This window comes from Camellia sinensis, chromosome 4 (assembly GCF_055761805.1).
Source record: "Camellia sinensis isolate YWXY chromosome 4, ASM5576180v1, whole genome shotgun sequence".
NCBI classification, from domain to species: Eukaryota; Viridiplantae; Streptophyta; class Magnoliopsida; order Ericales; family Theaceae; genus Camellia; species Camellia sinensis.
Genome location: NC_138964.1, coordinates 109,567,095 through 109,588,248, shown reverse-complemented (window position 1 = coordinate 109,588,248; position 21,154 = coordinate 109,567,095). Strand labels below are relative to the sequence as shown.

General features: G+C 33.4%; 2 protein-coding genes and 2 long non-coding RNA genes across 6 annotated transcripts; 1 reads left to right on the top strand and 3 right to left on the bottom strand.

Annotated features, from left to right (window-relative positions):
- Positions 1-2,320: 2,320 nt before the first annotated feature.
- Positions 2,321-8,275, bottom strand: LOC145789432 (uncharacterized). 2 transcript variants are annotated; one of them, XR_014327318.1, is made up of 5 exons: positions 7,902-8,275; positions 7,557-7,679; positions 6,491-6,770; positions 6,183-6,244; positions 2,321-4,903 (listed from the first exon to the last, which is right to left on the bottom strand). It is a non-coding gene; the product is annotated as an uncharacterized LOC145789432 (long non-coding RNA). The 2 variants fall into 2 exon arrangements; XR_014327317.1 differs by lacking the exon at positions 2,321-4,903 and adding an exon at positions 4,921-5,473.
- An 88-nt stretch (positions 8,276-8,363) lies between these two features.
- Positions 8,364-9,922, bottom strand: LOC145789431 (uncharacterized). The gene is made up of 4 exons (XR_014327316.1): positions 9,669-9,922; positions 9,363-9,426; positions 9,105-9,172; positions 8,364-8,828 (listed from the first exon to the last, which is right to left on the bottom strand). It is a non-coding gene; the product is annotated as an uncharacterized LOC145789431 (long non-coding RNA).
- A 3,361-nt stretch (positions 9,923-13,283) lies between these two features.
- Positions 13,284-15,937, top strand: LOC114265115 (protein FAR1-RELATED SEQUENCE 5-like). The gene is made up of 3 exons (XM_082923538.1): positions 13,284-15,457; positions 15,540-15,786; positions 15,863-15,937. The coding sequence occupies exons 1-3, from the start codon at positions 13,284-13,286 to the stop codon at positions 15,935-15,937; spliced, it is 2,496 nt and encodes an 831-aa protein (XP_082779664.1).
- A 2,014-nt stretch (positions 15,938-17,951) lies between these two features.
- LOC114306307 (uncharacterized) lies at positions 17,952-21,064 on the bottom strand. 2 transcript variants are annotated; one of them, XM_082865904.1, is made up of 10 exons: positions 20,428-21,064; positions 20,192-20,341; positions 19,526-20,104; positions 19,344-19,397; positions 19,199-19,255; positions 18,822-18,906; positions 18,648-18,743; positions 18,441-18,536; positions 18,225-18,359; positions 17,952-18,147 (listed from the first exon to the last, which is right to left on the bottom strand). In XM_082865904.1, the coding sequence occupies exons 1-6, from the start codon at positions 21,040-21,042 to the stop codon at positions 18,904-18,906; spliced, it is 1,458 nt and encodes a 485-aa protein (XP_082722030.1). In that variant the 5' UTR covers positions 21,043-21,064; the 3' UTR covers positions 17,952-18,147; positions 18,225-18,359; positions 18,441-18,536; positions 18,648-18,743; positions 18,822-18,903. The 2 variants fall into 2 exon arrangements, with proteins under 2 accessions (XP_082722030.1, XP_082722031.1); XM_082865905.1 differs by having other exon boundaries at positions 18,670-18,743.
- Between the last annotated feature and the right edge of the window lie 90 nt (positions 21,065-21,154).

Here is a 21,154-nt window from a genome sequence, read left to right as displayed (position 1 = left end):
GCAGGGGCGTCCCGGGGTGATCTGCAAGTTGGATATTGAAAAGGCCTATGATAGTGTTAATTGGGAGTTTCTCTTCTACGGTATGAGGCGGATGGGTTTTGGGGAGAAATGGTGTCAGTGGATAAAATTCTGTGTTTCTACGGTCCACCTATCTGTATTTGTGAATGGTACACCGGCGGGATTCTTTTCTACTTCTCGTGGCCTTAGACAAGGAGATCCCTTGTCGCCATTGTTGTTCCTCTCGGTGATGGAGGCTTTTACTAGATTGTTGGGGCGGGCTGTAGATGAAGGCTTGTTGGAGGGTTTTTCGGTCAGATCTTTGGGCGGAGGCGTGGTGAGTGTTTCGCATCTTTTGTATGCAGATGATGCTTTAGTCTTTTGCGAGCCGAGTGTTGAGCAGTTGGGCTATTTGCGGTGTGTTTTGCTGTGTTTTGAGACGGTCTTGGGTCTGAGAGTGAATTTGAGTAAGTCTGAGTTAATCCCAGTAGGGGAGGTTGATCGAGTCCCCATGTTAGCAACTATTTGGGGTGCAAGGTGTCAGCTTTGCTAGTTTCTTATTTAGACTAGCTGTTGGGTGCTACTTTTAGGTTGCAAGGGGTGTGAAATGGTGTGGTGGAGCGAGTGCAGCGGCGTCTGGCAGGTTGGAAGAAGCAATATTTGTCAAAAGGGGGACGTTTAACTTTGATTCAGAGTGTGCTGAGTAGTATTCCGACTTACTTTATGTCTATACTGATAATTCCGATTTCAGTGGCTCGACGTTTGAAGAAGCTTCAGAGAGATTTTCTGTGGGGGAGTGAAACGGCGGTTTTCCGTTATCATTTGGTGGGATGGGATTAGATTTGTTCTCCAAAAGCTGCGGGTGGTTTGGGGTCCGGAGTTTGGTTACTTTTAATCGAGCCTTATTGGGTAAATGGTTTTGGTGTTTTGCGTGGGAGCGAGACCAGTTTTGGCGAAGGGTGATTGTTGCCAAGTATGGGGTGGATAGCGGGGATTGGAGGACAGGAACAAGTACAAGATTTCATGGGCGGGGTTTGTGGAGAGGGATTTGGTTTGGGAGGGATGAGTTTTGGAATCGAGTGCATTTCCAAGTAGGAAATGGGGAGAGGGTTCGGTTTTGGAGGGATAAATGGTGCGAGGAGGTGTTGTTGGAAGATCGATTCCCTTTGATTTTTGGCATTGCGGCGGATCCTGAGGTGACTGTTGCGAATTGTTTGGGGAATGGAGAGGTGGTAGTCTGGGACGTCCGCCTATGGCAGGCAGTTCAAGATTGGGAGGCTACTCAATTGGAGGAGATGTTGGGGTTTTTATATGGTTTGGGACCCGTTGGGCGAGGGAAGGATAGGGTGGTGTGGTCAGTGTTGGGTTCAAAAGGCCTTTTTACGATGTCATCCTTTTATCGGAGTCTGGTGGGGGGGGGGCAACTTCGTTGTTCCCTTTGCGAAGCATTTGGGTTCCGAGCATTCCTTCTAAGGTAGTGTTCTTTTTGTGGACAGCTGCTTTGGGCCGGAATCTCACTATTGATAATTTGGTCCGTAGAGGTCATGTCTTAGTGAATCGCTGCTGTATGTGTTGTAGGGATGCAGAGTCGGTGGATCATTTATTTCTTCATTGTGATGTGGCAGCTCGTCTATGGGGGTTGGTATGCTCTTTGTTTGGGGTTGTTTGGGTGCAGCCCAAGGGGGTGTTGGAGATGTTATAGAGTTGGCGAGGAGCTCGTGTTGGTCATCGACGTCGGCGGATTTGGTCCGTCGTGCCTTTTTGTTTGATGTGAATGGTTTGGTTGGAAAGGAATCGGCGAACATTTCTCGACATCACTCATTCGGTGTCTTGGCTTCAGAATCGCTTGTTGTTTACTTTATGCACTTGGTTGGAGTCACAAGCCAAGCCGAATATATTTGTTTTCATAGATTTTGTGGATAAAATTGTTGGTTAGGAGTTCTACGATCTTTGTATTCTTTGCATCATCTTGATGTTTTTCTAATAAAATTAATTACTTATCAAAAAAATATATATATGTTAGTATCATGTGTTAATAATTTCCATATGTATATATACAAATTGATAAAACGTAAGATTCATCAATTTGTAAGCATTACACCTCTCTCAAGCTCATGCTCCCAGCGACACCCTGTGACTCTAAGAACACAGATTCTCGATTGTTGTAGTGAACCTAGACTTAACGGCTTGTGTCACATATTGTGTGATCTCATCAATAAATGAAGGGGCTGCTAATGAAATTATATATATGACAATATGAAATTGAGTAATATCCTCAACTTAAAATTAGAGAAGGGGGACATGTTAGAGGATCCATAGAAACCTAAGAAATGCCTGAAACTACAAGTTCCTGAAATTATAATAGACTTCAAAGCGAAATGCCTAAAATTATAAACATGCATGTTGGGGGTATCAACGGGAGCTTATCATACACAGGAAGCGAGCATTTCAATGTTCATACCACATTATAATCGCACCAGATATAAGCCAACAAAAGCATCCATTCCTGAAAACATAAAAACTAAATAATGCAGGCACACACTTGTGAATATTGGTTCAACTACTTGGAGTTAAGTTGCAGGCCATACTCCCTAGATATGAGATGTTTCTCCTCTCAAGGAGTAACATCTTTATCATCCAAAACTCATGCTCGGCATCTTCAAGCAAAAATACAGAAAAAATTAATCACAAAACCAATCAAGTTAATACTAACACTATGAAATTCTTCAACAATTTGCAATTTTAACCGTCCAAAAATCAAGGAGTAACATGATTATCATCTAAAACTTCAAAATCTTCTCTGGTTTAGTTTTCAAATTGAAAAAAAATCGAAAAACTAAAAGCTAGATTGGAGAAACTAAACGAAACCCAGCTTATTCATAAACTCAAAGCACATATTCCAGTAGCTAATCTAAGTAATATATCTGTAAATTGCCTCAAAACACAACTTTGCTAATACAAACTCAAATAAAAAGCTATAAAGGTAAGACAAATTACTATACCTTTATACATATATATACATACAATTATCCAAACTCAATTGATCATTAATCTAAGCAAAATTATGATTCAGGACAAATTTCCCTGTTCTGCCAGCCAATTTAAAAAATTCAAAACTCTCTCCCCTCCAGCACTTAATAAATGCTGAAATTCTCCATGCTGAAACTCTCTCCCCTCCATTTTTCAATTTTGCATCAATCAAATAATAAATTGGAGCATATACAACCAATTCATACATACTTTTGCTATCATGAAGCAAATTCAATTTCATATCGAAAATAGAACAACTAAAGAAATCAAAATTTATGAGAAGAAGGTTATATATATATATATATATATCTTCAAATAAATGAGTACACAATTAAATATCACTTTTTAGGACAACTGTACATTATTAAATATCAACAAACACCACCAATGCAATTCTATTGCAACACAAAACACTTACAAACCAAACATGACAAAGATAATAATAATAATAATTCGAATTCAAAACTAAAAGTAGGGTTCAAAGCAATGCAATATATATAGAGAGAGAGAGAGAGGTGAGAATTGGAGGGTGAAGCGATAACAATTAAGAATTGAATGGTTCAGCTTGTACCTGTAGCAGATGAGAAATGATTGGTTCGAACCAAAGCTCGTTTAAAGGTGAGCTGAGTTACATGTGCATGTGACTAGAGAGAGAGAGAGAGAGAGTCAGATTGACGAAGCAGTGATCGAATTACAGTGAGTTCAGATGATAAGAAACAAGTGATCGATGTAGAGAGGCGAAGAAGTTGAAATATGAATGAATGATTCAAAGAGACTCACTGAGACGAAAGAGAGAGAGAGAGAGAGAGAGTTCATACCGTTGAATGACCATGGAGATCTATAGAGCAAGAAACAGAGAGCGAAATCGAGAGAGGGAATCAAATTCTCTTCTTCAGACACGATCAAGCGAAATCAGATTCGGTAAATGAGAGTCTAGGGCAAGTTTTTACACAATTTGGGGTTTAAGTAAAAAGGAAAATAAAAATAAATAAATAAATTGGGCACATGACGAGTAAAACGAGATTTTTATGTAAAAAAGTTATATGTTTCGCCATTCCTAATTTGCTTCGGCGTTGCAAATAAATTTTTTTTGCGACGGTCAAACAATCAGTCGCAAAAAAATAGACGCGAAAAGCTATTTTTCTAGTAGTGAATGAATCTATATTTTACAAACTAAAATTGTAGTTTATCCTTTAGTTTTTTATGTAATGTGGAAAAAAACAAATGACACCTGTGTTTGGCATTAAATTAGAATCGTATTGAAGTCGTGAAACTTTGAACAATGAATATCCTTGTACCTGAGACATATGCTAGCCCTATTACTAAAAAAAATACTTTTTGCGACCGCTATAAACCGTCACAAATAATAAAAAACAGTCCCAACAAACCTTTTGCGACGACAAATAGGGGTCGCGAATATAGGGGTGGCAAGTACTTTTTGCGACGGCAAAGCAACAATCGCAAATTATTCGTGACCACCTAGACTACTTATAGCGACCGCTATTTTGCCGTCGCAAAAAAACAAAGAAAAACACTAACATGATTTTTGGCGACCATTTTGTAACCGTCACCAAAAAAAAAAAAAATCCATTAAAGTGTAACGTTAAGCACTCTAAGAACAACAATGACAAGAATTCAGACAGCATAGCATTGTAGTTTAATCAAGCATTCCATTTGAGTTTCAAAATTGGAGCCATACGTGAAAGTTATTACAACTAAAAACTTGGAAAAAATTCTTTTATGAAAAAAATACAATCCAAATAGAATGCTAGTAAAGTCAAAATCTACAATGCTGGTGTTCACCACTATATAAGGCACCGGTTGAATTCCAATTTGTTACCATGGAGATATATATTCCTCAAATCCAAGCTTGCACCTAATCAATACACATTATGAGGGGGAATAGATAGATTAGAACACAGAGTACCCAATTTCTAGATCTTTCTTTAGATATAAACCCTCAAGCAGAGCAAACATTGCAAAGAAATTATGGAAATCAAAATAAACAGCCAGAACACAACCCAGATGCCATTTACAAAACAGAACAACAGTGGTTCCATATGGAAACAGCTATGATGAGTGCATGTACCTCTCTTCTAATGATAAACCAGCTGTGCCCAAATTTCTAACTCAAATATATATCTTCAGTAACAAATGATTTCAGATTAGATAGATGTTAGTTGGAAAAGATTAAAAAAAATGTCCTATCACTCATGAATAAAATGAGGATAAAGGCCCTCATTTCCACCAATGAACCCAGTCAGTCATGGTCGACGAACACAATACATGCAAGCAAAGAGAGATTTGTGCCATGTTGTGTCACATAATCATAGTTGATGACACATAAGGATCTTTTGAGGATATGCGAGAGAATCCATATACCTGAATTTGACTTCTATTCCCAACAGTGATATTTGATATTGTCCGGCAAGCTTATTTCTTGATGCTTTTTTTGTGATTTTGTGTGAGAAGTTGATAGAGACAAGGGAGGACATGTTTGTCAATCACAAACCAAAACAAATTAAAAGAATTAATTTCTCATGTGTGGGAAAAGTATATAAAGTTTGTCAATGTCAAACAAATGAGAGAGAGAGTGAGAATTTCAATCTTTCTCAGCACTCTCATTCCTCTAAAATGCAGTTTTACGTGCTAAATTTATTTTTTTTAAATGATCTCAGCATTCAGCTCTTCTAGTACAAGGAGCAAAGTAAAAATCTTACATTATTTTCACTTTGATAAAGAATGACTTAACTAGAAGTTCAAAAAAAAAAAACACAGGGCTGGGTCATGTACATGTAGAGTATAAAACCAAATTTTATATTCTTATCCAGGCCAGAAGCCTTCTCCTTGTTCCTTTTTTGATTTATCAATAAATTTTTTTGTTGTTGATCAAAAAAAAAAAAAAAAGAATCAGAAGCCTTCTCTAGGAAGTCCTTTTCCATCTATCTTTTTCACTACCAGAATGCCAAAACAAATCTACTACAATAAGTTGTAATATATTAACAAATCTGGTAATTGTATTGATTACAAGAATATCATCTTTGATGTTGGTATTAGTACAGAAATGCAGAGAATGAATATGAAGAATGGAAAATATTGCATCAAACTGATACTATGGTAAGAACTAACAGTACAGAAGTAGAAATCATTAATACCTGAGTTTGGGCATCATCACCATTAACAATGTTTCCCACTGCCCTAAGTGTGAGTATAAGAACTGTAGGAGATGGATGATTTGTGAAAAACAAAATTTAGTTAGTTAGTTAGTACTACTTTTAAAAATCTGACCACTATAAAGAGAATAACACATAATGAAATTTAGCCCTGAGAAAAGAAAAAAATATTCCACTAATTTGCAAAAAATGAGAATTTTTTCTATAGAACTAATTCTAGAAAACTAAAAGACATACCAAATTTAAAATCAATGTCATAATGAAGAAGTATGAAGCAAATAGGAACATACAGCAGAAGCTCCACAAGCCGTGGACAGGCACATGCCTCAAGCACAGCTTGAATTTTGTCATTTCGACTAAGATAAGAATATTCTTGGGAAACTTCATCTGCAGATGGTATAGGTGGGGACCTGGTTCTTTTTGGGGCCTGAGCATCCACATTCTTGGTTGCAAAATTTTTTTCTAGAATCATAAGGCAAGACTGCAGGTTGGTCTTGGCAAGTCCATGAGTTGCTAAAATTGCCTGGCAACGTTGCCTGGTTACACCATACAGGGGGAGATATGGCAGTTCTGTATGACAAATCAACAGCATAATTAGATAAATCTGGGGAAAATTACACATATCTTAAGATAAACTATGTGCTACCAACTAAGGGATGTACAAAATGAACAGAAAATTCTCTTAATAAAAAGCACATGACTTTAACCATTTAACCAACAATGGTAATATTCTTTACTATCATTTTACAACAATGAGCAACCAAAAAAATACCAAAAGTGCTCTACGAACCACAATTTTGACAATTTTTAGACAGGTATTTAGTAAGATACTATATGATTGACATGGGATGAGGCAAAGCAGGCCTCCTAAACCCAAAATGAGCCCACATCTACACCTGTTAAAAGGGCTTCGACCCTACCTAATAGTCTCGATATATGCCCATCCCGGTAGACGTTGTCAAGGTACTTGTATCCCAAACCTTAACCCCATCATGGGTCCTAATGCACGATATCCCATGGGAGTCTGGTGCAGCACAAGACATGTTATAATTAAGAGATCTGTGGTTTCAACTATATACCAGATCATATAATTTTGGACCTATTTATTCATGATTTTGTCCCAAATTTTCATCAAAAGCAACCAACATCTACAATAGCAATGTCATAGAACACGGTGCATAATAGACAAAACATTCAATGTTTTTATCCTCCAGATGTAGTGGAACTTCTTGTTGGATTCTAACCTTGCATTGCTTGAGTACGAGCAACATGTTTAAATTTTCCATAACATTAACAAATACACAGTAACGAGCACTGGCCCACAAACACAGAAGGCACAGTTTATGTTACAAATACCTCTGAGTTTCAACAAAAGGACCAAAATTGTCAAAAAAATAATGGTTTTCTGGGGAAAAAGGCGGTGGTCATGGCCTCTGAGGTACAGGCTGCCTATGATCATTGAAGAGTGAATCTGAAGGCCTACCCAACCAAACAAAGCAAAAGTCGTTAGATACTCAAAATAAACTGCAATAGAAGACCATAAGTCTTAAAAATGCTATTTGTCATGTGGAACAAGTGATAGAACGACTAGAATGATTCACGATCCATGAAATAACATAACACACCCAGTACGAAATAAAATAAAAAAACACGATGACTTTTAGGATGCAAGTACAGTAATTTCGAATAAATTATACGAACCTGCCAGAACGTGTAGTAACCTCTCCGCTAATGGGCATATATAAAGAATTCTTTTTCGGGTCCACTAGGCCAGAACTTATATGGAAACTTTAAGAAGATCTTTGTGTACACCATCACATCACATTTCTCAATGGCCTTCATTTTCCACCTCTGCTTCATAATTTTATTCATTTGTTAATTTTCGAGTATAATAATAGCAATAAAGGAGAAGATCATGTCAGCAAACATTCTTAGGTGAAGGGACCACAACCAAGCATGTAGAATAATTTAAAAGTACTGTATATATTTTAAAATTATGTGAAGATGTTATACATGTGCATTGGTTCAGCAACTTCCTGCAAAGAATTTCTAGGCACAGAAGCTCAACCATTTAAACAATCCATAATACATATTTAGCATTGTAAGAAGAAGGGGAAAAAAAATTTCCATCCAAACTAATAGAGAGTTTGTTTCACATGCATATTTTGAGAGTGGAGAAGGGGAAAAAAATTAGTCAAAGTGAAATTTCAATGTAAGAAGATGAAACGAACCTTGTTTTATCTTTTTATCTAAATTTCTTATTTAATAACACTTTAAATTAAATTAATTTAACTACCTTAATTTATTATTATAAAAATTAATCATCAAACTACTTCAATCTAGTTTTCAATTTTTAACTCAATTTTTTATTTTAAAAAATAAACATACATTTATTAATTGGAACTGGGCTGTATCCTTCTTAGGCACAAGAGTCGCAATCAAGGACACAATATATTAATTGTGTCAGAGTATACTTAAGTCCATTAAATTCAATAACAATTTTTTTATTTTTTTTTTTGGTGGGTAAATTCAATCACGAATCTTATCACTATCACTGCAAGAAACCGAGGATGATGAAACTGCAGATGTATGTTGCATAGCCCTCTCCACCATCTTCAGGTGAAATTCCTGAGAAGGAACACGATGAAGGAATATTTTAGCCACACAAAGTGGCAAGAGATTTTATTTGCACAAGATATGGCCCAAACTTAGACTCAAAACAATGATATTTGTACATGCACAGATGCACAAGCAGTATACGAGTTTGAGCATGCACTTGAAACTCTGGCAACCGAGGAGTGCTTCTTTTTGGGAGTACCGATGACGGAGCTTCAGAGAATACATTAACTTTTAATTTAGGCCAACATTAACATTATCAAAAGAGATAACAACAGTATAAATTACCTCCAAAGCAGACCCACAAGCTATTATGACAAGATGAGCTTCAGGTTGTCAATGTCAATGGTTATTTCCTCCAAAACAGAAAAAAATAAAATTTATCATAACCAAATCTTTCAAAGGCTATCATAAATAATAATTTACCATTTGTATTGCTAATCAGTGCTTGTTCATTCAAACACTTAGTACCAAACAATAACGTTAACAAAGTGATATATATATATATATATATATATATATTGTAGGATACATCTCAGTTCATACTTTCAGCATCTTCTTTGCCTTCTCCATCTTCTTTGTCTTCTCAATTTCAAGATGATGAGGATGACTTGCAACAAAAAATAAAAAGCATTAAACAAATATAATTTCCAAAAACTACATAAAACAAAGTGAAATGATCAACGTAACATATATATAATCAGCAGACCTTGAACCTAAATGTTCAGATTATACAGAGCTTAGAATTAGAAATCAAAACTCAAGAGATTCATGTATCTAATTGAGATAATCAAATCATCAACCACAACAAGCAACGGAAATTATAGTTAAAATTCTAATCAAATTGTTTACCTGAACCGAAGCTTGAGTCCCAGCTGACGCGATCTCAGTCGCAGCAGCGCTTATCCTATCTAGAGCGTTGTTGTTCGTGCTTCTCATCTCTCTATTTTTTTTCTCTTTGCCCGATCACACAATTAGCTTAATTTCACTCAACAATTTTCTGTTTCATCGTCGATCAAGTCTCGTAGAGGCTGTATCTTTCTCAAGAAAATTCAACTTAGAAAATCAAATTTCGAGTCGAAAAATGAAATTGAAGATCAGAGAAACAGAACATGAAGAAAGTGAGAGACCGAGAGACAGAGATTCAGACCGCTGGAGCTGCGACTATGGCGAGCAAGAGAGCAAGAGACAGTTTGTGAATGTCGTGAGAGTAAAAGGGGCTAGGGCATTGGTATATAAAATAAGGATTTTTCTAGGATACATGAAGATGGTTTTCATGTATCATACATAAATAATTTTGGATCATTAGATCTAAAAGTAAAATAAATCTAACCATTGATTAGTAATAATTAAAACCAGGTTAAGAAATTTAGGTAGTTTCGTAAAAAATAAAGTGGTTTTCAATGGTTTTCCAAAAAGTGATTTTTAACTTACCACAATAACTAAGTATACTTACTATTTGATGTGATTATACTTACTATTTTTAATAACTATACTTACCATTCAATTATTGATAAAATACACTTAACCTGCTATTCAGGTAACGGGTAAACTTAAAAAATTAAATTATAATAAATTTTCAAAATCTCTAAAATAAATATAAAATTAATTTAAGAAAAAAAATATACAAAATAAATTTGAATTCTAAACATTTTATTATAATTTATTACATTTTATGAAATATGATTTTTTATTTATTTATCTACTTAATAGCAATAAATGAAACCTAATTTCCTTTTCATTTATCACACTTGAAAATAATAAATGCAATTAATGAAGAAATATAATTAATAAAATATAGAAAATTTTATAATTTATTTGAGGATTCCATGAACAAAATTTTATGTTTATTTTTAAAAATTTTGAATATTTGAAGATTTAAAGATAAGATTGTTATTGATTTGGAACTCCTTAGATAAGAATCTATATTCTCTATCTCTTTTTTTACATTAACTTTCCATGATATTTTGAATTTATAAATTTTAATATTCTGTTGGAATAACATTTCACCTACTTAAAAAATATATATATGAGATTTAAGTGGTAAAAAAAAAATAAAGTTTGATGAAATAGTAAGTGCGATCTTAAGTTTAGTTTAAATGATTAATTAAACGAGTCTACTAAAATTGTAAGTAGAGTTCCATTGAGTAGTAAGTATTGTTTAAATGATGAGTCAAGTTTGATAAAGTAGTAAGTAAAGTCTAATTGAGTAGTAAGTGTTGTTTAAGTGATGAGTCAAGTTTAATAAAGTAGTAAGTAAAGTCTCATTGAATAGTAAGTGTTATTTAAATGAGTAGTAAGTCAAGTCTGATAAAGTAATAAGTAGAGTCTCATTGAGTAGTAAATGTGGTTTAAATGAGTGGTAAGTAAGTCTGATAAAATAGTAAGTATGGTTTAAATGAGTGGTTTTCAATTTATTACAATAACAAAACACATTTACTACTTGATATAGTTGTAATTATTCCACATAACTACACTTACCATTCAAATATAAAATTTATAAAATAGAATGTAAACAAAAAATATATATATATATATATACAAAATAAATATGAAATTTATAAATTTATTATAATTTTTTACATTTTATGGAATATGATTTTTTTATTTATGTACTTAATGGCAATGAATGGCAATAAATGAAACCTAGTATCTTTTTCATCTACCACAATAAATGCAATTAATGAGAAATATGATTAACAAAATATAGAAAATTTTCAATTTCATTTGAGGATTTCATAAACAAAATTTGATGTTCATTTCTAACACTTTCGAAGAGTTTAAGATAAAATTATTGTTGATTTGGAACTCCTTAGGTAAGTCTCTCTCTTTTTACTTTCACTTCCATTATATTTTGAATTTATAAATTTTTATGTTTTGTTGGAACAACATTTCACCTAATTAAAAGAAAAATTATGAGATTCAAGTAGTAAGAAAAAAAAATAAAATCAAGTTTGATGAAATAGTAAATGTAGTCTTAAATTTAGTTGAAATGATTGACAAGTCAAGGATGTTCATATCTAAAACTTTCAGAGATTTTAAGATAGAATTGTTGTTGATTTGGAACTCCTTAGGTAAGTCTCTCTCTTTTTACTATCACTTCCATTATATTTTGAATTTATAAATTTTTACGTTTTGTTAGAATAATATTTCACTTAATTAAAAGAAAAATTATGGGAATCAAGTGGTAAGAAAAAAAAAATCAAGTGTGATGAAATAGTAAATGTAGTCTTAAATTTAGTTTAAATGATTGATAAGTCAAGTCTAATAAAGCAGCAAGTAGAGTCTCACTGAGTAAGTATTGTTTAAATGAGTGATAAGTCAAGTTTAGTAGTAAGTATAATCTCATTGAGTAGTAAGTGTGGCTTAAATGAGTAGTAAGCCAAGTCTGATAAAGTAGTAAGGATAGTCTCATTGAGTAGTAAGTGTTATTGAAATGAGTAGTAAGTCAAATCTGATGAAATAGTAAATCCAGTCTCATTGACTAGTAAGTGTGGTTTAAATGGCTGATAAGTCAAGTTTGATAAAGTAGTAAGTAGAGTTTCATTGAGTAGTAAGTGTGATTTAAATGAGTTAAGTCTGATAAAATAATAAGTAGAGTCTTATTAAGTAGTAAGTGTTGTTTAAATGACTGATAAGTCAAGTTTGATAAAGTAGTAAGTAGAGTCTCATTGAGTAGTAAGTGTAATTCAAATGAGTGGTAAGTCAAGTCTGATAAAGTAGTAAATATGGTTTAAATGAGTGGTAAGTCAAGTATTGAGTAGTAGGTATGGTTTAAATGAGTGGTAAGTCAACTCTGATAAAATAGTAAGTACAGTCTCATTGACTAGTAAGTGTGCTTTAAATGGCTGATAAGTCAAGTTTGATAAAGTAATAAGTAGAGTCTCATTGAGTAGTAAGTGTAATTCTAATAAAGTAGTAAGTATAGTCTCATTGAATAGTAAGTGTGGTTTAAATGAGTTAAGGTTGATAAAATAATAAGTAGAGTCTTATTAAGTAGTAAGTGTTGTTTAAATAACTGATAAGTCAAGTTTGATAAAGTAGTAAGTAGAGTCTTATTGAGTAGTAAGTGTGATTCAAATGAGTGGTAAGTCAAGTTTGATAAAGTTGTAAGTACAGTCTAGTTGAGTAGTAAGTATGGTTTAAATGAGTGGTAAGTCAAGTCTGATGAAATAGTAAGTACAGTCTCATTGACTAGTAAGTGCGGTTTAAATGGCTGATAAGTCAAGTTTGATAAAGTAGTAAGTAGAGTCTCATTGAGTAGTAAGTGTAATTCTGATAAAGTAGTAAGTGTGGTTTAAATGAGTTTAATTATCATTCAAAAACACAACACTTGCCATTCCTTCTCATTCTACTAGCAACTCTTTGTGACTCAACTTACCACTTACCATCTATTTTACCACCTAGTATTTTACTTACCATTTTCTACTTGCTTTTTCTTAATTAATTTGTTTATGCTTATTGCAGATGGAAGACAACACTGAGCAGCACAAGAATAACATTATATATGAACTAGATGATGATGACGGTAATGATGGTGAGTATAATATTCATAATGAAGATGATATCGTCAATTCTAATAATATTCCAACCGAAAGAGATATTAAGCGTCTAGATGAATTAACTAAAAAGGATGTGTTTGAAATGACATTTGATTCAGAAGAAAACGGAGAAAGATTTTATAATTCGTATGCTAAGGTGAAAGGCTTTAGTATTCGAAGGGATCAATTGTATAAGGACAAGAATAATATGGTTATATCAAGGAGTTGGGTATGTTCAAAAGAAGGATACAGACAATCCAAATACCTTGAGGTTGAAGAACGTAAAAGAGAACCAAAACAATTAACTAGAGTTGGTTGTCGTGCTTGTTTTCGTATCAAATACAATCGGAGTACTTCGAAATATGAAGTGAATGAATTTTTCAAGGAGCACAATCATTCCATGATAGGGCCTCTTGGTGTTCAATTTCTTCGCTCACACCGGAATGTTACGAGTGCCGACAAAGCACAAGGCAATGCAATGCATCATGTTGGTATGAGGACAAGTCACATTATGGACTTTGCTGCACAACAAGCAGGTGGCTATGAGAATGTTGGGTTCATACAGAAAGACATGTACAACCATTTTGGGACTGAGCGTAGAGCGCAAGTTGTCGATGGTGACGCAGAAGGTGCTTTGGCCTACTTATGTGGTAAAGAAGAGCAAGATCCAATGTTTTATTATAAATATGATGTAGATGAAGAAAATCGATTAAATAATTTGTTTTGGACTGATGGTGGATCTCGAACAGATTATCTGTATTTTGGTGATGTGTTGATGTTTGATACTACGTATCGGACAAATGCGTACAACAAACCTTTTGTGATACTGCAAGGTGTGAGCAACCACTTTCAAACAACTGTTTTTGGGTGTGCACTGTTAGCTTCCGAGACAGTAGAGACATACATATGGGTGTTAGAGAAATTTCTTAATGCGATGGATCACAAGATGCCTCTGTCTGTAATCACTGACGGGGATAAGGCCATGTGTAGAGCAATCAAAACAGTTATGCCTACTGCTCGACATCGATTATGTAAATGGCATCTTAAAATGAATGCACTTTCCAATATCCACATAGAGGGATTTCTTCATAGCTTTGAAAAATGCATGTCAATGCAATGTACACAAGAAATGTTTGAATTAGAGTGGAAGAACCTTGTAGACAAGTATGGCCTTCATAATAACAAGTGGATTGCAGATGTATATTGCAAGCGTACTCTATGGGCTGAAGCATACCTCCATGGACATTTCTTTGCTGGTGCAAAAAGCACGCAACGTTGTGAGAGTATGAATGCATTTTTGAATCGATTCCTAAAGGTGCGCCTAAGGCTCTTTGAATTTGTAAGGGCATATGATAGAGCACTTGCAAGACTTCGCCATAACGAAGCTAAGGCACAATCCGAAACTGAGAATACCACTCCTATTCTTTGTACAGGTATGAAAAGGATTGAAAAACATGCAGCTGATATATTTACTCGTGCCATATTTTTCAAATTTCGCGAACAAATAAAATCCGAGCAAGTGTTATTTATGTCAGGAAAAACTGATATAGAAGATATTCACGTATACTATTTGTCTATGTATACACATCCAGAATCCACATGGAATGTACAATATCGGCCAAGTGATCATGCCATGAAATGTTCTTGTTTGTATTTTGAATCATGTGGAATACCATGTTCCCATATGGTATCAATCATGAAAATGGAGTATTTGAAAGAAATTCCCTCTAGCTGTATATTACAAAGGTGGACAAAAAATGTCAAGTCTTCCACTTTACTTGGTAAGACCCCTTTTCCAGAATGGGTTACGCAAACAACACGGTTCGGTGCATTGTCAAGTGCATGTACTGAGATGTGCTATTATGCTTCGCACTTAACCAATGGATACGAAGAAGCTAGAGATGCAGTGACAAAGTTAACATGTCGAATGAAAGATTTGTACGTCCAACATGTTGAAGAAAATGGAACAAAAGGAAAAGCCAATGTTGAAGGGACATGTTTACATTTTGGTGTTGGTGATCCTCCCTTTGCAAAGACGAAGGGGAGTCGTTCAGTTGCAAAGGATAAGTTTTCAAAGCCAAGAAAATGTGGTCATTGCAGGTATCTAACAATTTAATTTATCTAGTAAGTGTATTGAATTATAATTAAATTTATATCCTAAGTGTAATGTGTTTTGTTACAGAGGTACTGGTCATACGAGGAATAAGTGTCCAAAACTCGAAAATGAGAATATTGATTCTTTTCCTACACAAGATACTTATGTATCAGGGGCAAGCATGTTGCACCAAGAAGGTGGTTTCAATGTCGACCTTACTTTTACTAATAGTGACTACAATATAATGGGATATGGTTCCAGTGGGCACCCTACTTTTGTTGGAACTGATTACAATATAATGGGATGCGATTCCAATATCTATCCTAACTTTGCGGTAATAATTTTTTATTTAACTTTTATTCACAAAATTATTGTTTCAGAATTTATTAATTATTAGTTACATTATGTAGGTACATACATGCTCAGAAACTCCTGACAACATTTATGGCCATGTCGTAGGAGGGACAATTGACTTGTCAAAGTGATTGTAACAATCTTCGAGACAATCAAAGAAATCAGCCTTATATTTTGATTTTTTGTGTGACATTACTCGTTTGTGTAAGGCTTATATTTATAAGGCATATGACTTTTTATATGTACAAGACAAATGATAGTGTAAGACTTTTAATATTCTCAAACACAATACTTACCACTATGATTTCATTCATCATATTCATAACAACATAATGGCAAGTAATGTAGTAAGTAGAGTCTATTTTAAGTGGTAGTAAGTGGGGTTTATTTGAGTGGTAAGTCAAGACTAACAAACTGGTAAGTAGAGTCTTCTTGACTAATAAAATGGTAAGCCAAGAGTAATAAAGTAGTAAGTGGAGTTTATTTGAGTGGTAGTAAGTAAAGTTTATTTGAATAGTAAGTGAAATGTAAAAAGTTGTATGACTTATATTTATAAGGCAATGCTTACTAATTGTTCTTATGCTACTTACCATTCATCAACACAATAATAGTCATATGATTTTATTCACCATGTTCGTAACAACATAATGGTTTTCCACGAACACATAAACTATTTGGCAAATAGTTTACAAAGTCATCATCACTATCATCAGAGAAGTCTGAAATGTCTGGATCAGAAACTAGCAATGGATCTTCAATGATTGTTGTGATAGCATTGTCACAATCAAAATGAGATTTTTTTCTTGGCATATTCAATGTAATGAAATCTATCCAATCTTCGTTGCATCTGTGTATTCTCTCTTTGTAGTCACATGTGAATTATATGAGTCACATGTGAATAGTCAAAAAGTAATAAAGTAGTGAGTGGAATTTATTTGAGTGGTAGTAAGTGAGGCTTATTTGAGTGGTAAGTTAAGTCTAATAAACTAGTAAGTATGATTGAATAAAATGGTAAGCAAAGAGTAATAAAGTAGTAAGTGGAGTTTATTTGAGTGGTAGTAAGTGAGGCTTATTTGAGTGATAAGTTAAGTCTAGTAAACTAGTAAGTAGAGTCTTTTTAACTAGTAAGTAAGATTGAATAAACTAGTAAGCAAAGAGTAATAAAGTAGTAAGTGTAGTTTATTTGAATGGTAGTAAGTGAGACTTATTTGAGTAGTATGTTAAGTCTAATAAACTAGTAAGTAGAGTCTTTTTAACTAGTAAGTATGATTGAATAAAATAGTAAGTAAAGAGTAATAAAGTAGTAAGTGGAGTTTATTTGAGTGGTAGTAAGTGAGGCTTATTTGAGTGATAAGTTAAGTCTAATAAACTAGTAAGTACAGAGTCTTTTTAACTAGTAAGTAAGATTGAATAAACTAGTAAGCAAAGAGTAATAAAGTAGTAAGTGGAGTTTATTTGAGTGGTAGTAAGTGAGGCTTATTTGAGTAGTAAGATAAATCTAATAAACTAGTAAGTAGAGTCTTCTTAACTAGTAAGTATGATTGAATAAAATAGTAAGCAAAGAGTAATAAAGTAGTAAGTGGAGTTTATTTGAGTGGTAGTAAATGATGCTTATTTGAGTGATAAGTTAAATCTAATAAACTAGTAAGTAGAGAGTCTTTTTAACTAGTAAGTAAGATTGAATAAACTAGTAAGCAAAGAGTAATAAAGTAGTAAGTGGAGTTTATTTGAGTGGTAGTAAGTGAGACTTATTTGAATGGTAAGTTAAGTCTAATAAACTAGTAAGTAGAGTCTTTTTAACTAATAAGTATGGTTGAATAAAATGGTAAGTAAAGAATAATAAAATAGTAAGTGGAGTCATTGAAGTATAATAAAGTCGTAAGTCATAACTAATTCAAATCCTGCCCATGTACAATCCAAATCCAAATTACAAAAAAAATGACAAAAATCATACAACTAAAATCCATTTGCTCTACATCCTCCCAAAACAAATTCAGTTGAAATTCACATAATTCAAGTATGAACATGCAACAACATCAATGATACATGACAATTATCTATCGCAAGCCAATTCTATCACTCTTGACCCAATTTTATTGTTTGCATCTCGAACTAAGCCCAGTGCTAATCTTTGTCTAGCATCCCATGAGTCAAATTGAAGCAAACAAGCTTCGGAATCAATAAATTGCACCAATTCAAAATACTTGATGACGTGCATTCCACAATCATAGCCATTACTTTGTTGTGGAAGCCATTCAAGTGTTCTAATTGGAAACTCGGTGATTTTATTTGTATATGCATTCTAGTACTGAATTCCCAATAAGTCATGTAATATTTCAACCTGTTATTTACATAACTAATTAGTAGGAAAACATGCAATACAAAATACAAATAACAACATTGTATAAGGATGTATACCACTTTTTTCACTTGAGTGGGCCGAGTTCTACTTCTTCTTGATATATACGGATCAAGGATATATACCACTTGTTGTCGCATGTATACCACACACATATACCAATGTTCACCCGCATCATTAATTGGAATATACACCTATATTAAATCAATAATCAGCACTATCATATTCATTAACATATTAAACAAAAATAAAGTGAAATAATAACAAATCAATACCCTTTCACATGATTCAATTTTTCCCGTGTACCGTTTTGTTCCAAAATAGGACTTGAGCATGTTTGGCTTATGAACCTTGTGGTGCAAAATATGTTGCTACAACTCATAAAAATTAGTATAAATATCAATAACACAAGCTTAGTATAGATAAACATGATATGCTACGTAGTCAAATACTTTCAATTATAAAATGCATAAGTAAATTACCGAAAAATATGTAGGTAGCTACCACGCTGGATATTTCGCATCTGGGATACAATCCTTTTGCTTCAATGTAAATTGCAAAGCAACTAAAGTGATTATCTAAGAAACAACAACTCATCAATAAATGCAATTATCTTGTGCATTATAAATTCATTTGTGCAATGGTTTACGACTTACTTGTCCATCAAGCCAACAACCACGATCTTATGTCCATATGTTTTTGCGCGTTCCATGTTGAATATCAAAGTTGATAAGAATTTCACTATCATATTAATTAAATGATACATGTCAATGTGACAATATAAACATATGAAACATAAAAGAAAATATTTCTTGAAAGAAATAGAACCTTTCCAATTTACTACGATGAAACAAATAGTCTCTTATCAATTTATCCTCAACTGAAAGCGGTGGCAAATCAAATCCTTTCATGGGAGTTGGCATATTCAACAACTCAGAAATCTGTTTTTAACCAATAATTAATAATATTTTCATAAAGTATGTAATTGAATATTCTCCTAAAAATGAGTTTTTATAAGAAAACATAAGTATACCTTTATCGAATGTTGTTCAGGAAACATAACAACTTGTTTATTTTTCATTGTAGCTTCCTGTATAACATAAATCAGTTGGTGACTAAGTTCATTTGTAATGAATTACTCTTAAAAAATTGTTATGTGTACAAACATTATTTATTACCTTTTGTCCATATTTAGGCAACATGTCAAGTTGTTTGCTTGTTATATTATATTTCTGCATAATACAAATAAATCAATAACTACTTTCAATTCTAACAACAAAACAAAACAAATAATAATAATAATAATAATAATAATAATAATAATAATAATAATAATAATAATAATAATAATATGTCTTACCTTGCCAAGTTCAACATCATAGGGTGAAAGTATATGTTTGCTTTTTTTTCGTTTGCTTTCCCTCCTAAGCTTCATATGATAAGGCAAAACTGTTGAAGACTCGGCACCATCATCTACCGGAATTGACCTTTTTAAAATCACTTTTGGTAACTTTGGTGGTAGTAGCTCATGTTCACTAAAAAGGGGGGCAAATGGAGATACGGACGATGTGAATTGATCACATAATGGAGTCTTAGGCAATCCCTCATTTTGTTGTTTGAGTTGTTTATCCATAGGAAAGTTACGATCTTGGAAAGCATAAGGTGGGGGACTCCATTTTTCATCCAAGATATCTTCATTTTTCAATTGACAATCGATATCATGATAGTGTTTCTCCTTCTCAATAGCCCATGACCCATTAGCTACCTTTGCAATTGCTATCAAAATCTCTTCTTTGGCAGATTCTATTGATTGACTAACACCAACGACTAAGTTATTCAAGTCTCCTCTCAAATCTTTCACTTCTTTTTCAACATTACTTAACCGTGCATTCATGTTTGGCTCTACACTCACATCATTATCTTCAACAATAAAACCAACCTATTAAGAAAATAATAACAAACATGTTAAACGAATTCTTTAATTACAACACGCATATAAATTAAATTATATAACACATAAGATTACCTTCTTGTTGTTTTGGTATTGAAGTTTTTCCAACATGGAGATTCTCTTTTTAATCACCTCATCTGTCCAATATACTAAACGAGGTGCTTGTCTACTTGCACATGGACTAACAAAATCCACAGCAGGTGTCACATGCTCAACGTAGAATAACTACATGATATGGTTATGTAATGATTAGTAAGTTCAAGAATGCACTAAATAGACAATCATTTGTTTACCATGATTTAGAAACATACCATGAGAAAAAACAAGCAACCTCGAATTCCTCGTTGTCCCTTTCCTTCTCCTTTGTCCTTGTACTTTCGCACACCATCGACTAAAAAGTCTAAGACGAGTTTTGACCAATTTAACTTATGTAAAGCAGACATATCTTTCAAGGAATGGAGAAAACAACGATTTATTGACAACTCCGATGTAGGGCACAAAAGAGAACCTAGAATGTACAATACAAATCTTCCCTTAAAATCATCCCCGTCTACTTTCATATTGGACAACTCATTCCTTAAAGAACTCAATGAAATAGAACCACACTTCTTAACACCATACTTGTTCGACAACTCTTCAATATCAGTGTGGTCCCCATTTACGTTTATAATTGATCCCTCACAAGGAAGTCCTAATATGTGACTTACATCAAATGGTGTTATAATTATTCTTTTACCATGAACGAATAAACACTGAGATGTATGATCAAAACAACCAACCAACCATTCACAGAGTTGTCGTGGCAACCTCGTGCATTTAAGCTCTAATAAACCTCCAAAGCCAATTGATTTGATAGCTTCTTTTTGTAATGGTTGAAGCAATTGTATTAACTCATAAACTGAGTTCAATGCTGTCCGAGTTGTCATGGTTAGTTAAACACAATAACAAAAAATAAATTAGACCAAATTTAAATTCCAAAACATACTATGAAAATTTAATCCTATATTAAAACACTACAATTAAAACATATTATTAATA